This window comes from Heloderma suspectum, chromosome 5, assembly GCF_057233095.1.
Source record: "Heloderma suspectum isolate Gila_16-S chromosome 5, 16-S_ref, whole genome shotgun sequence".
Classification (NCBI taxonomy): domain Eukaryota; kingdom Metazoa; phylum Chordata; class Lepidosauria; order Squamata; family Helodermatidae; genus Heloderma; species Heloderma suspectum.
In genome coordinates this window covers 125,151,927-125,164,631 of record NC_139462.1, presented here as the reverse complement: position 1 = coordinate 125,164,631, position 12,705 = coordinate 125,151,927, and the positions used below count along the sequence as shown (strand labels likewise).

Genomic DNA, 12,705 nt, shown 5'->3' with positions numbered 1-12,705 from the left:
GATCCCAATCCATGTAGTAATCTGTAGTTTGATGATGAGAAGTCACATTCCGTAACTAAAGAAATAGGCATTGCACATAGAATCTGCTAGATTCCCTCTGCAAAATGCAAACCTTCCACAAACACTGGAGTACTGGCAACATTCTAGGTTCACTACATACCTTTCTCAACTGTAGCCCGATCGGCTTTAACAGGGTAGGAAAATGTGTATAGCTTTTGAACTACTGCTCAGAACTTCATCCAACAATTGAAGATTGCCCTTTCAAGAGTCCCAAATAAAGTCTATCAGTAGTTTTCATCCAAATGTGAAAACATATGACATAAAAAAAAATTGGAGAAAAGGGGGTAAATCTGTCCATTTCTAGCACTTTTTAACTTGCTGCAGTTTGGTGAATTTTAACACATCAGTTTGAAATTTGGCAGTACCAATTTGGCAGTACCAACCCCAGTACCAATTCTGTCTGCATACCTACTCAAGCAAAAGTATTACAAGATCGAATAATGTTAGCCACATCAAGGGTTCATTCACCTGCTTATCTTCCAATGTGATATATGCCATCATCTGCCACACATACGTATGTACACAAACACCAGCTTCATGGATAAGTGGACTCTAGTTCATGAAAGCTTAGGACATGATACATTTATTAGTCTTTAACAAACCAAGTTCCCTGCTTACTGGGGAACCACCATTGCGGGCACACATGGGTATGGCGGTGGGAAAGAAAGGGAGCCAGCAGGATCTAGTGCCTGCGCAGCAACGGCGACACCTCGCAGCAGCCCAATAGCACCAAGCCAATGGAAAGGTTGATTGGCTCAGCAGGGGTAGGGCTGTGGGGAGGCAAACTGAGTGGGAGCCACTGCAGGTGGCTCCCCCTCCAGTCCTCCTAAAGCCCAGAAGAGCGGGGCTTTGTGGGTCACCGACTTCAAAGGAGACCATGCAGAGAAGGAGGAAGCAGCACTGGCAAAGACTGCAACAGAGAAGCCTGGCCAGCAGCAGACCAGCCAGCAGCTGAGCATCAATGGGGGCAGAAGTTGGGAAGGAGCAGGAGCAGCGCCAACAGCAGGTGGCACAATAAACCTCCAAGGGCTGATCTGACGCTTGTGCTATTTTTTCCCCTTCTTGTGGCCTAGGGAGGTTGGTAGTTGAGAGAAGCATGGTGCTGGTGATCTGGGGAGGGGGGGAAAGAAGCATGTGCCCCCCCACGGGGAGTCTGGAGCAGCAAGTGGGAGCATGGTGTTGGCAGCCCGGTGGGTGGAATGGAGCATCTCCCCATGTCCCCCCGCAGGTGTGTGCACACTGGGGAGGGTGTGAGGGGCAGCAGTTTGGCTGGCTGTGGTGAGGCGTAGCATTCCTCTTCTCCCACACCCCCTAGGTGAAGGCAGGCCACAACAGGGAGGGAATGGTGGCAACAACTGATACGTGAGGCCCAAAGGGCAGGGGTGCAAGGCTGCCAGTATGTTCCCATCACCCCCCACCCCACTACAGGGCAAGGACAGCAGGACCTGAGGGTAAGGCTGAAGTGGCTCAACAGGCCCCCAGAGCACAGCAAAGAGAGAGGGCTAGGAATAGCTGCCTTCCTCCATGGTCAGGAGGGCACATGGCTCAGGGATAAGAGCACAGGCCTTATAGGTAAGGCCCAGGCACCATCCTCAACAGGCCTAGTCTCTACATCCATCCCACCTACCCCCACTCCCACCCTCCATCCAGCATAATTTCAGGAAGAGCACAAGCAGGTAGGGGCTACAATATATATGCACACACAAATATAAATGCATAACGGACAAGGCCAAAAAAACTGGTAAAAATAAATGTAGGAATGAATGAATTAATTAATTAATGGCTCCAGCCAAGCTTCACCCAAAAGGTACCCTGGAGCTATAACAACATGTAAATAACGGTAACAACAATAATACAGAAAATAATAATAATACGAACATAAGAAGCTGCCTTATGCGGAGTCAGAACATTGGTCCATCTAGCTCAGTATTGTTGACACTGACTGGCAGCAGCTTCCCAGAATTTCAGGCAGAAATTTTTCAAGCCCTGCCTGGAGACGCCGGGGATTGAACTTGGGACCTTCTGCATGCAAAATATGTGCTCTGCCACTAAGCCACAGCCCTTCCCTTTATAATGACAATGATAAAAGAAAGAAAGAAAGAAAGAAAGAAAGAAAGAAAGAAAGAAAGAAAGAAAGACGTACCAGTAGGTATAGTTAGGCATATCTGGTGGAGATTCGGAGATTATAACCGCCAAGGGAAGCAACTGATGAGTACAGCGTGGGTGCGCTGGGGAACAGTACATGAGGGCAACACAGTTTTGCATGCACAGATCCCAGGTTCATCTCTAGTCCCCCCACCCAAAAAAGCAGAGGTATGTCCTTAGGCAGGAAGCAGGGTCTGGGGGACAGGAACACCCAAGGAACAACTGGTTAGAGTGAAGGCACCAGACCCTCATGTTATTTTCTCTCTGAGTATTTACTCAACAGAATGCTGCCAAAGAAATCAAGCTTGGGGGGCCTAGAGTGGCACCATACTTCCCACCTCACACCAGGGGCATAAGGAGCAGAAGGTCCAGCTCCAAGCCCCCAGCAACAGTGAACCCAAAGAGGAGCAAAGCGAGCAGTGTTCGACATAATGTGCAGGGGCAGGACAACAATGCTCTGATGAAAGGCCTAGCACAGGCTCTGAATCACTTAAATGAGCACATGGAACAGATGGCAACAAGGGTACCTACCAATCAGCCCACAAGGGCAACATGGCCTTCTGCACCAAGCAGTGCAACAGCACAGCCCAATGCAAATAGGCCAAGGGGAGGACCCCAGGTAACAGTAGAAGATTCAAGTGAGGAAGAGACTCCCACCACCTCCAGGGTGGGCAGGGCCAAGGCCAGGAAATCCCAGAAGAGTTGAGAAGACAAGAAAGCGCCAAGAAGCACAGACAGTAGGGGAGACAGACAGTAGGGGAACGTCAAGTAAGTCTTCTTCATCAGAGGATGGACCCCCAACATCAGCCAGGGATTACTGGGCAGCAGGGGCTTATACTCCTGGCCTCCCGGAGTTGGCATTGTGCTGCAGGGCAAAGAATGCAAGGGAAAAGGTAAATCCTGGGGAGGTGTGGGCAACGGGAGAGAGAGAGCAGCTCAGATAACAGTGTCAGGGTGGACACTAAGCCCATAGAATCCCAGAGTAGTTCTGATTCTGAGGAAGAGCAGCTGCTCCTGGGAGAGGAGCGCGCTCATCCTTCCCAGGGCCAACAGCTGGCAGGGATTCCTCCCACCGGCATTCCTAGCATAGATAGCAGTCCCGGGATTGAGAGAGCATGGGAAGCAGATTTGCTGGACGCGCGACACCGATGCAGGGAGCGGCGCCAAATGGAGGGCGCGGAAAGGAGGCGTAGTGCCCGGTTGGCACGCAAACAATGGTTGTGCCCAGAGGATCCAAGGGAAAAGGGGAGGGACTCTCCCTAGCCCATAGGTTCAGGGTCTGCCAGTGATTCTCCTTCAAACGGGGACCAACTGTTCCAACTTAGGGCATAGGTACTCTGCTGCTCATATCTAGTTGCTAACAGTAGGGTTGTTAAGTTGTAAAAGAGGAATAAAGCTTTGAAAAGAATCCCTTTGTCTGTGTCTGGACTTGGCTACTGGATTAGACTGAGAGAGGCCTCCAAGGAGCCCTTGATAAAGATCCCATTGCCCCTACATATGGGGACAATGAAGATCCCCCCAGCATTCACCTCTCGTGAGATGTGAGGGAGCACATTTTGTATGGGGATTATGTAGATACATTCCCCCTGTTAAAACATGAAATGGAGGAAGGAATAAGTGAGGCAAAAGGGAAGAAGGGCAGCAAGGTGCAGAGAAGAATTGAAGGGGTGTGGCCTGAGTACTCCCAGTGGGTGTGTGGGCAGGAAGTCACGTCTCTAATCTGTCCTCCCGGGAGACAGCATACCTGGCGAGTCCACTGGTCTTCGTTGCCTCTGGTTTCATCGCCTCTGTTTGACTGACCTTCAGCCTCTTGCTCACTCTCATGTAGGTTCCCCTGTGATTCTTCCTCTGCAGGCTGTCCTCCAGACTCATCCTCAAGTACTTGGAATCGGTTCCACAGCTCCACTGCTTCCACTGGTGCAGAGTGGCATCTAGTTCTTCTGTTCCAAACTGCCACCCTTTTCTAAGGAGTATCCTCTACTGCATTTTTCCTCACCTCAGCATTTCCCACTTCTGCCTCAGCTTGCTGTTGCTCTTCAAGCTCCTGGTCTTCACTTTGCTGCTGTAGTTCTACCATTCTGTCCAAGAACGCTTTGTGTTCTCTTATTCCCTGGAGGGTACACAGTCACTACTCATAAAGCCCACTGACAGGTATCCCTTTCTTCTCATCCATGTGGGAACAAATGATACTGCCAAGCAGAGCTACGAAGAGATCACATCAGACTTTGAAGCTTTGGGAGGAAACTCAAGAAATGTGGGGCCCAGATAGTTTTCTCATCCATCCCAGTAGATGGAAGAGGGATAGAAAGGGAAAGAAAAATACTCTGGGTGAATGACTGGCTACGAAGGTGGTGCCGATGAGAGAGATTTGGATTCTGGGACCATGGGCTATGCTCTGGTCCCAGAATGTGGGAATGCTGTGGACATAATATACCTCGACTTCAGCAAAGCTTTTGACAAAATGCCCTATGATATCCTGATTAGCAAACTAGGTAAAAGTGGGCTAGATGAAACAACTCTCAGGTGGATCCATAGTGGGTACAGAATCAGACTCAAAGAGTGCTGATCAATGGGATCTTCTCAAACTGGGGAGAGGTAACAAGCGGGGTACCGCAGGGCTCAGTCCTGGGCCCAGTGCTCTTCAACATTTGTATTAATGACTTGGAGGAGGAGGTGCAGGGAATGCTGATCAAATTTGCAGATGACACAAAATGGGCCGGATAGCTAATACCTTGGAAGACTGAAACAAAATTCAAAGTGATCTTGATAGGCTGGAGTGCTGGGCAGAAAACAACAGAATGACATTTAGTAGGGATAAATGCCAAGTTCTGCACCTAGGAAAAAGAAACCAAATGCACAGTTACAAGATGGGGGATACGTGGCTCAACAACACCACAAGCGAGAAAGAATTGTTGTTGATCACAAGCTGAATATGAGCCAACAAATCTCCATCAAAGATGTCATACCACCAGAGCTCTGCTCAGTTTGGTATGCTTCATTTGACCAAGCGGTAAACATAATAAGATCCTGTGGGATGGGTGCCCTGATGGCCAAGTACGATATACAGTCAGCCTTCAGGCTGCTACCAGTGCAGCCATGGGACTTCAACTGGCTAAGGTTTCAAGTTTGATGGCCAGTGGTTTGTGGACAAGGCCATGCCACTGGGGTGCTCAGTAGCCTATGTAGCATTCAAAACATTTAGTACCTTGGGCAGTTAAAGTCAGTGTAGGTCGCCCTCAGGTCATGAACTATCTGGATGATTTCCTCTTCGCTGAGTCTGCAAACATGGGTGAGTGCCAGGTTTTCCTACAACCCTATCAGGGCCTGGCTCAAGAGTTAGGGGCCCCACTGGCACAGGATAAAACTGAAGGACTGGCCACAAAATGGTTCTACTTAGGCATGCAGCGGGAAGCAGTAACTGGCACTTCCTGCCTGCCACCAGAAACGGTGGCTGCCCTGCAGCACATGATCAAGCTACTGCTTCAGCACCAAAAATGCACCTTGAGGAAAATACAGGCCCTCCTGGGCTACATCAATTTCGCATGTAGAGTAATTTTGCCTGGCAGAGCCTTCCATGCCTGCCTGGCAAGGTCAACAAGCCAGAATCCCATCACCACACCATCATCTTAGAATAACAAAGGGCATGGAAGGAGGACTTGAGTGTTTGGTTGAGCTTCTTGTCCGAGTGCAATGGCATACCATTCTGGCAAGATCATCTTGAGGTGGGAGTGCAGTTACAAATTCAATCAGATGCTTCAGGGAGCTTGGGATTCAGGGTCTTCTTCCAAGGGTGTTGGTGTGCAAGAAGATGGCCAACCAACTGGCATGATGCAGGCATCACACGAGACCTCACTTTTCTGAAGTTTTTTTCCCATTCTGGTGGCAGTGTATATCTAGAAAGAAAGATTCAGGGACAAACAGAACAGGTGCACTCCTGGTGCGACAATCAAGCGGTACTCAGAGTCATTAACAGCCAGATGTCACGCTCAGACAGAGTCATGAGGCTAGTCAGGAAATTTGTGCTTGTTGGCCAGTATCATGTTGTCAGCATGACGTGTCCCGGGCATGGATGACAAGATTGCAGATGCCCTGTCTCGGTTCCAGGAGGAGAGATTCCGGTCATTGGCAGCAGAGGTGAGAATCAGTCCAGACCCATTCCCGGAGCAGCCGTGGGCATTTGGGAGTGAGAAATATTGCAGGGAGTATTTAACTCGGTCTCAAAATCTACAGTGTGCTCAGACACATTGGCAGCCAACACATTTAACGCCTTTGCCATCAGTAAGGGAGAACAGGGCATCTGGCCCCCATCCGAAGCAATGGTCCTACAATATCTGGCATCCCTACGAGACCAGATCCTTGCACCCCAAAGCCAGGACCACAGGTCTGTCCTTGATACATCAGGACCCAACACCACTGAGCAGATACCAACTAGTGAGCATACTGCAGGCTGGTATCAGTGCCTCGGGCCTCCCACCTCATGAGTTCAGCTCACATTCCTTCAGGATTGGGGCAACCACAACCACGGTCAAGTGCAGTATGCTGGAGACTAGAATGCAATTGGCAGTTGGAAGGCATTCGCCTTAAGATCCTACATTCAAGTAAAGGCATCTTATTGATTGTATCTGTCTTACAGCTGCAGAGAATAGAGCCACATCAGTCTGGACCTGCGGGCACTGCATCATACGGCATCGTGCACCGGGCGCAGCAGCATGCATCATGGAATGGCCCAGGCATTGGTTCAGGCCTGAACTGAGGAGTGAGACTGACCTGGCTGCGCAGGAGGGGTCGGCTCTAGGACAGACAGAAACCAGTAGTGTAAGGGCACGCTGCAAGGCATAGCTACCCTGATGCCATCATCATTCAACTGGGAGAAAATGATCTGGGGGCAAGTAAAGGGCTTGATTTGATCCACGCATCTCGGAGAGACATCCTTGAAGTGCATCATCATCAGCCAGGTGTAACCATAATACTGTCAAAACTGCTGGGAAGATGTGTCTGGAGGTGGGCCGATGAAGTAAAATGAACAAGGCCATGCAGTGTTTCATGGAAACCCAGGGTGGGCGGGTCATTAGGCACCGCAGCTAGGGATGTCGGAGAATTTCTCCACGAATCTCCGGGAGGCCGAATGCCAACGCATTCGGCCCCCCAAAATTGGTGGGGAAATTCTCCGGCCCCCCCGCCCCCCCCAGGATGGGACTTACCTCGCGCGAATGTCGCTCGTGGCGGCGGGTCCCGGCAGCGTTTCGGCGGCGTTTCAGCCATTTCCAAGTAAAGTGTAAAAAACAAACAAACACGTGATAGGCTACATAAAGATTTACGTAGCCTATCACGGCTAGATTTTCAAAGTCAGCCGTGATAGGCTACATAAATCTTTACATAGCCTATCACGGCTGACTGAAAAAAAAAAAAGCACGTATGCAAATGGCGGCGCCCATGGGCGCCGCCATTTGCTTTCCTTATTTGGGCACAGGTAGTCTACGTAAAGATTTACGTAGACTATGGCGAAAATAAGGGCAACGCAAATACGCGTTGCCCTTATTTTCGCCGTAGTCTACGTAAATCTTTACGTAGACTACCTGTGCCCAAATAAGGAATGCAAATAAGGAATGCAAATAAGGAATGCAAATTTGCATATGTGCTTTTTTTTTTCAGTCAGCCGTGATAGGCTACGTAAAGATTTACGTAGCCTATCACAGCTGACTTTGAAAATCTAGCCGTGATAGGCTACGTAAATCTTTACGTAGCCTATCACGTTTTTTGTTTTTTTATACACTTTACTTTTTTCTTTTGCGGCCGGGGAGACAGGGCGCTCCCCCCCCCCGGCCAGAATTTCGGCAGGGAGGGATGGGGCGCCTCCCCACCCACCAAGAATTTCGGGGGGAGAACCGGAGCGCCTCCCCCCCCCCGAAAAAAGCTCCGGGACCAGGTAAGGGACTTTCGCCCATCCCTAAGTCCGCAGCATTGCATTTGGCTGGGAGAAGCTGTACAGCGGGCACCTCTCTAACATGGGCTCTGGTTAGATGGCATCTGATATGGCATCAAACATTGGGTACAGCTGGAATAGGTTGGCAGCAAGGCGGGGGGAGTGCTCTTATGGCATGATAGGCATTGAGCTAGATCAATTTGGGAGGGAGAGCAAGATTGGGCTCCCCCCCCCTGCACGGTGGGATCCCCTTAAGGGATCTGGTTGGGTGTGGCACCAAGCTCAGGCCAGCATGGTGGCTGCAAGCGTGCCACATCCAGGGTGGAGGGAAAGGGGCTCACGTTAGTGGTCTGTGCTGTGGTGGGCCTCTGACCCTTCCATCCACCACCACCACTCCTGGCAGGTGGGCTAGCTAGGAAGGAAAATTGGACAGCAGCCAGGCTGCCTGATGGTGGGATCCATTCCCTGTGCCTCCATCAATCCTATTCAAAACTAACAAAGCTGTGGCCAATTTAATAACCCATTTAAGTTGGTTCTCTGGTTTTTTCCTTTCATCTGCTGCACAGACACAATTAGACGCTGTGACACACAAAGATTCTTTGTTGTTTTTGGAAGTCTGAACATTCTGAAAACCATAGAACAGCTACTGGTGGGCCTGTTTGCATGATCATAGACGGGAAAATAAGCCATGGTGGCTTATTCCTCCCACCATGCATGCCGGGGCGATGTGAATAATTACCCTCGCCAGTGCAGCTTGCCATATCACATGAACAAGGGGGCTTGTTGCCATGGTTAACAAGCCACCCCAGAAACCTAAAAGAGTCCATGGGTTCTGAGTGACTTGTTAACCATGGCAACAAACCACCCCAGAAACCTAAAAGAGTCCATGGGTTCTGAGTGACTTGTTAGCCATGGCAACAAACCACCCTCTCTGGATTTGCATGACATGGGAAGCTGTGCTGGTGAGGGTAATTATGCAAATCCCCCCAGCTCATGACCAACATGCACGGTGGGGGAAATAAGCCACCATGGCTTATTTCCCCCTCCATGATCATGAGAACCCAGTGTATCAAGTACATCCCATGGTACAAGCCCTTACTTAGGGCTTGTTGGAGAATTCCAAAATGGATACAAATGACTTCATATTTCTATTAATCTGACCCATGGATTCCACAGTGGACTGGCATCTTCTGAACTGCATAGATTCTGTGGGCTTGCAGACTATTTTTTAATTTTCTGGAATTGTACACAAATTTAGTCATAATATGAAAGTTACTGGAAAATATGTGAATATATATGCAATTGTTTAAGAAATCACAACATTTTATACATCTCTGATCTCTTTTTAGCCTCCACTTTGTAGCATTCTTTTTTGTGCACTCTGCTCTTTGACTGTACACTGAGCTAAGAAAAATATGCAAAATGTTACATACCAACGAAAGTTATGTCAATTGTGGCCAACTTTTTTGCATACTTTTCTGAATGGGAATGAAAATCTGATTCTGTCAATGAGCAGATGACAGAATGAAAGAAGCCCGGCAATCCGCACAAGACACACAGAATGGATTGAACAGAATCTGTACATCCCTAACCTTGGCAGGCATCATTCAGTAGATGTGTTGGGACCAGATCCACAGTTAATATCCTTTGACTTCATCTGCTCAATAATCTGCATCCACAATGGGGTAGACAGTTCCAAGTCTTCAGTTCTAAGAAGTCTCAAAATGGAAGAAATATTTAACAAGAAAATGTGGGGCTGCATTTCTGAAGTATAGGAAGAAAGCAGAAGCTTCCAGTGAGGAGGAGTAGACAGTGTTGGATGCAAAGCAGAAAATCCTCCCCTCTCAGGTTCCAGACCCATGTGCAAAGGCTTGGAAGTCTCAAACTGCAGGGCGAGTGAGGACAGCTTGGAGGGAAAATTCCAAGGGGAAAGCAGCAGATACTGGATTTTGACACCACCACCCCTCGCCACTTGTCTACTAAAAACCATCTCCTTTTCAAAGCTCATTTTCCCAAGAGAAATTGACTATTGTTTAGTTATATGCATTTGTCTGAATTGTGTAGTTCTGCTATTAAGCTGCAAAGAATGGTGGCTCAAAATCCCCACTCAGGTGCAAATTAGACATGGCATGCAGACACATGCATCTTAACTCCACCCACCCAATTTTCTTTTATAAACTGAAATCAGATGCGGAAGACTTCCAGTTTGACAGATGACTGGTATGAGGTAAGGGAGAAGGGGCTCCTTAACCTTTCCCCTGCTGATAGTTTTGGGCTCAAAATTGCCCTCAGCTCCTTTTGTCCCCCAGAAACCTGAATTATTCCCCTTTGGGTTGAAAAGCAGGTGTGTAGAAAGGCATAAGATCTGCTCAATGGCAGACTTATCACATCTGAAACATCCCCCCAAATATACAAGTTCTGTCTAACAGAAAGGGATGAGAAACATCCCCTCAGTTCTCAGCTTTCAATTCTACTTTCCTGGGTTGGAAATGTGTTGATCAATCTCCTTTTAATCTCCCCCTACTTACTTGACAGAATAAAAGTGGGGCTCTCTTCGTATGAAATGTTGTCTACCACTGCATCTTGCAAGTAAGCTTCTTAATTCTTTGCAAGTTGTCTAGTATTTGTTTTTTTATTTCTTTTCAATGCGACTTGTTTGCTCTCTCCCTTTTCCCTTTAATTTTAATAAAAGTTTCTTAATTGGAATCTGGGGTTTGATTGCCTACTTTGATTACCCAAGGTACAGTCTCTATGCTAGACTGCTTGTCATTCCATCTACATGCTCTGGTCTACATCTAAATAAGGGCACACAGCAATGGGGAGAGTTTGTTCTTTCCAGATACAATGCCCCACATTTGGGGGTTCCTTTCTTCCTCAGAGCCAAGATATTCAGAAGTGTCACAGCAGTGTTTAAGAAGGAGTGTTGCATGTTGTCCTGCCTTGCAGGACTGTTAGATGCCATCTTCACAGCAGATGGGGGTGGTTTTGAACACAGCAACAGCCACAGGAAACATGTAAGCAGCCTCTCCCTCTTGCCATTCTCTCTCCCAAGCTTGCACCCCCCTGAAGTTGCTTTTAGTTTAAAAAAATGTCAAGGGAAAGATACAAACAACTGTGCTTCACATCTAGTTTGGGCCTCAATCATGAAGCTTACTGAGTAACCTTGGGTCAGTCACACTATTTCCCATCCTGAACTACCTCAGAGGGTTGGTAGGGTAAAATGGCTAAGGGGGGGGGGGACAGCAAAAGCCAGCCTTAGCTCCTTCAAAGAAGGCCAGAAAACCAGAGAGAGAGAGAGAGAGAGAGAGAGAGAGAGAGAACATCTAGATCTTCAGCAAATTCAGAGTCAATGCCTTGTCAACAATTCCTTGGGATGTCTGAGGAATATCTCTATGATAAGAAATGACTACAATAAAACAATGAAAAATGTTAGGAGATGTGATAATGCTGGTGATGTGGTTATGAGCAGAAGCTATGAACATGGAAGTCTCTGGTTCAAATCTCATTTGCCTGTGAACTCAATGAGTTAGCCACACTTTCAGCCTCAGCATGCCTCCCCCAGCAATTTGGCCATAATAATATGTACCTGTCTTAGGAGGCTGCTGTAAGGATCACTGAGATAACTTGCAGAGATGGATGAATCTCTCAGTTTCACTTTCTCCCACACTCAGATTTTTAAAATCTCATTCTTTCCATTCCAAATAGGAAGAAGTTTGCTAGTTTTGGTAAATTCTTTTCAAAATGAACTGAAATTACATTCTCACCCATCCCTAGCTGCCCTATCAGCTTGGACTCCCCTCAGCGCATTCTGAAGCTGCCCTTGCAACTCACAAGGACAAGAAAGCTATTCTGAAAAATGAAATCCAGAGTCTGAAGAGGCATAATCCTCAATACCATATCCTGTGCTACAAGGGGGAAATCATAGGCAATTTGCTAACCTTTTGGAGTATTGCATTTGGTTTTTCTCCAGGTTTCAGTATAACAGGGAGAGCACTTGATCTGCCTTTCCTTACTTTTTCAGGCTTGGTGGCAATCTTCTTCCTGGAGAATGAACATAGAGAAAATCAACTGATCACAGTACAAACACTGTGGGAACATATTATTCTTTGACGTTTATGAACATGAGTTATTTGTGGGGAATTATTTGGACTATCCCTAGTACAAGACTTTTTATAATGCACAAATAATTAAGTAATGAGAGGCAGCAAGAAACAATATCATTTTATTTATTTATTTATTGCATTTATATCCTGCCTTTTTTCCTCTTGCAAGGAACGCAAGGTGGCTTACATGACCCTCCTCCTCTCCATTTTATCCTCACAGCAACAACCCTGTGAGGTAGGTTGGGCTGAGAGTCTGTGACTGGCCCAAAGTCACCCAGTGAGCTTCCATGGCCGAGTGGGGATTAGAACTTGGATCTCCTGTCTCCCAGCCTGTCACTCTCACCACTACACTACACTGGCTTCTAATTTCATTTAGAAGATGACTTGGCATGCGTAATATCTCACAGGTCCAAGCACTCAGGCTGTTGGCTGATAGGTCCCAGAGACCTGTGCTTCAACAGCCACATGTGCATC

At 47.7% G+C, this 12,705-nt stretch overlaps 1 protein-coding gene across 1 annotated transcript in view; it reads right to left on the bottom strand.

The window, feature by feature from the left end:
- The window catches only part of DYRK4 (dual specificity tyrosine phosphorylation regulated kinase 4), a 168,997-nt gene that overhangs the window by 141,738 nt on the left and 14,554 nt on the right, over positions 1-12,705 (bottom strand). Inside the window, exon 2 of the mRNA XM_084860015.1 lies at positions 12,067-12,169. Within this exon, the coding sequence (XP_084716141.1) occupies positions 12,067-12,169 (103 nt within the window). The remainder of the gene's footprint in view (positions 1-12,066; positions 12,170-12,705) is intronic.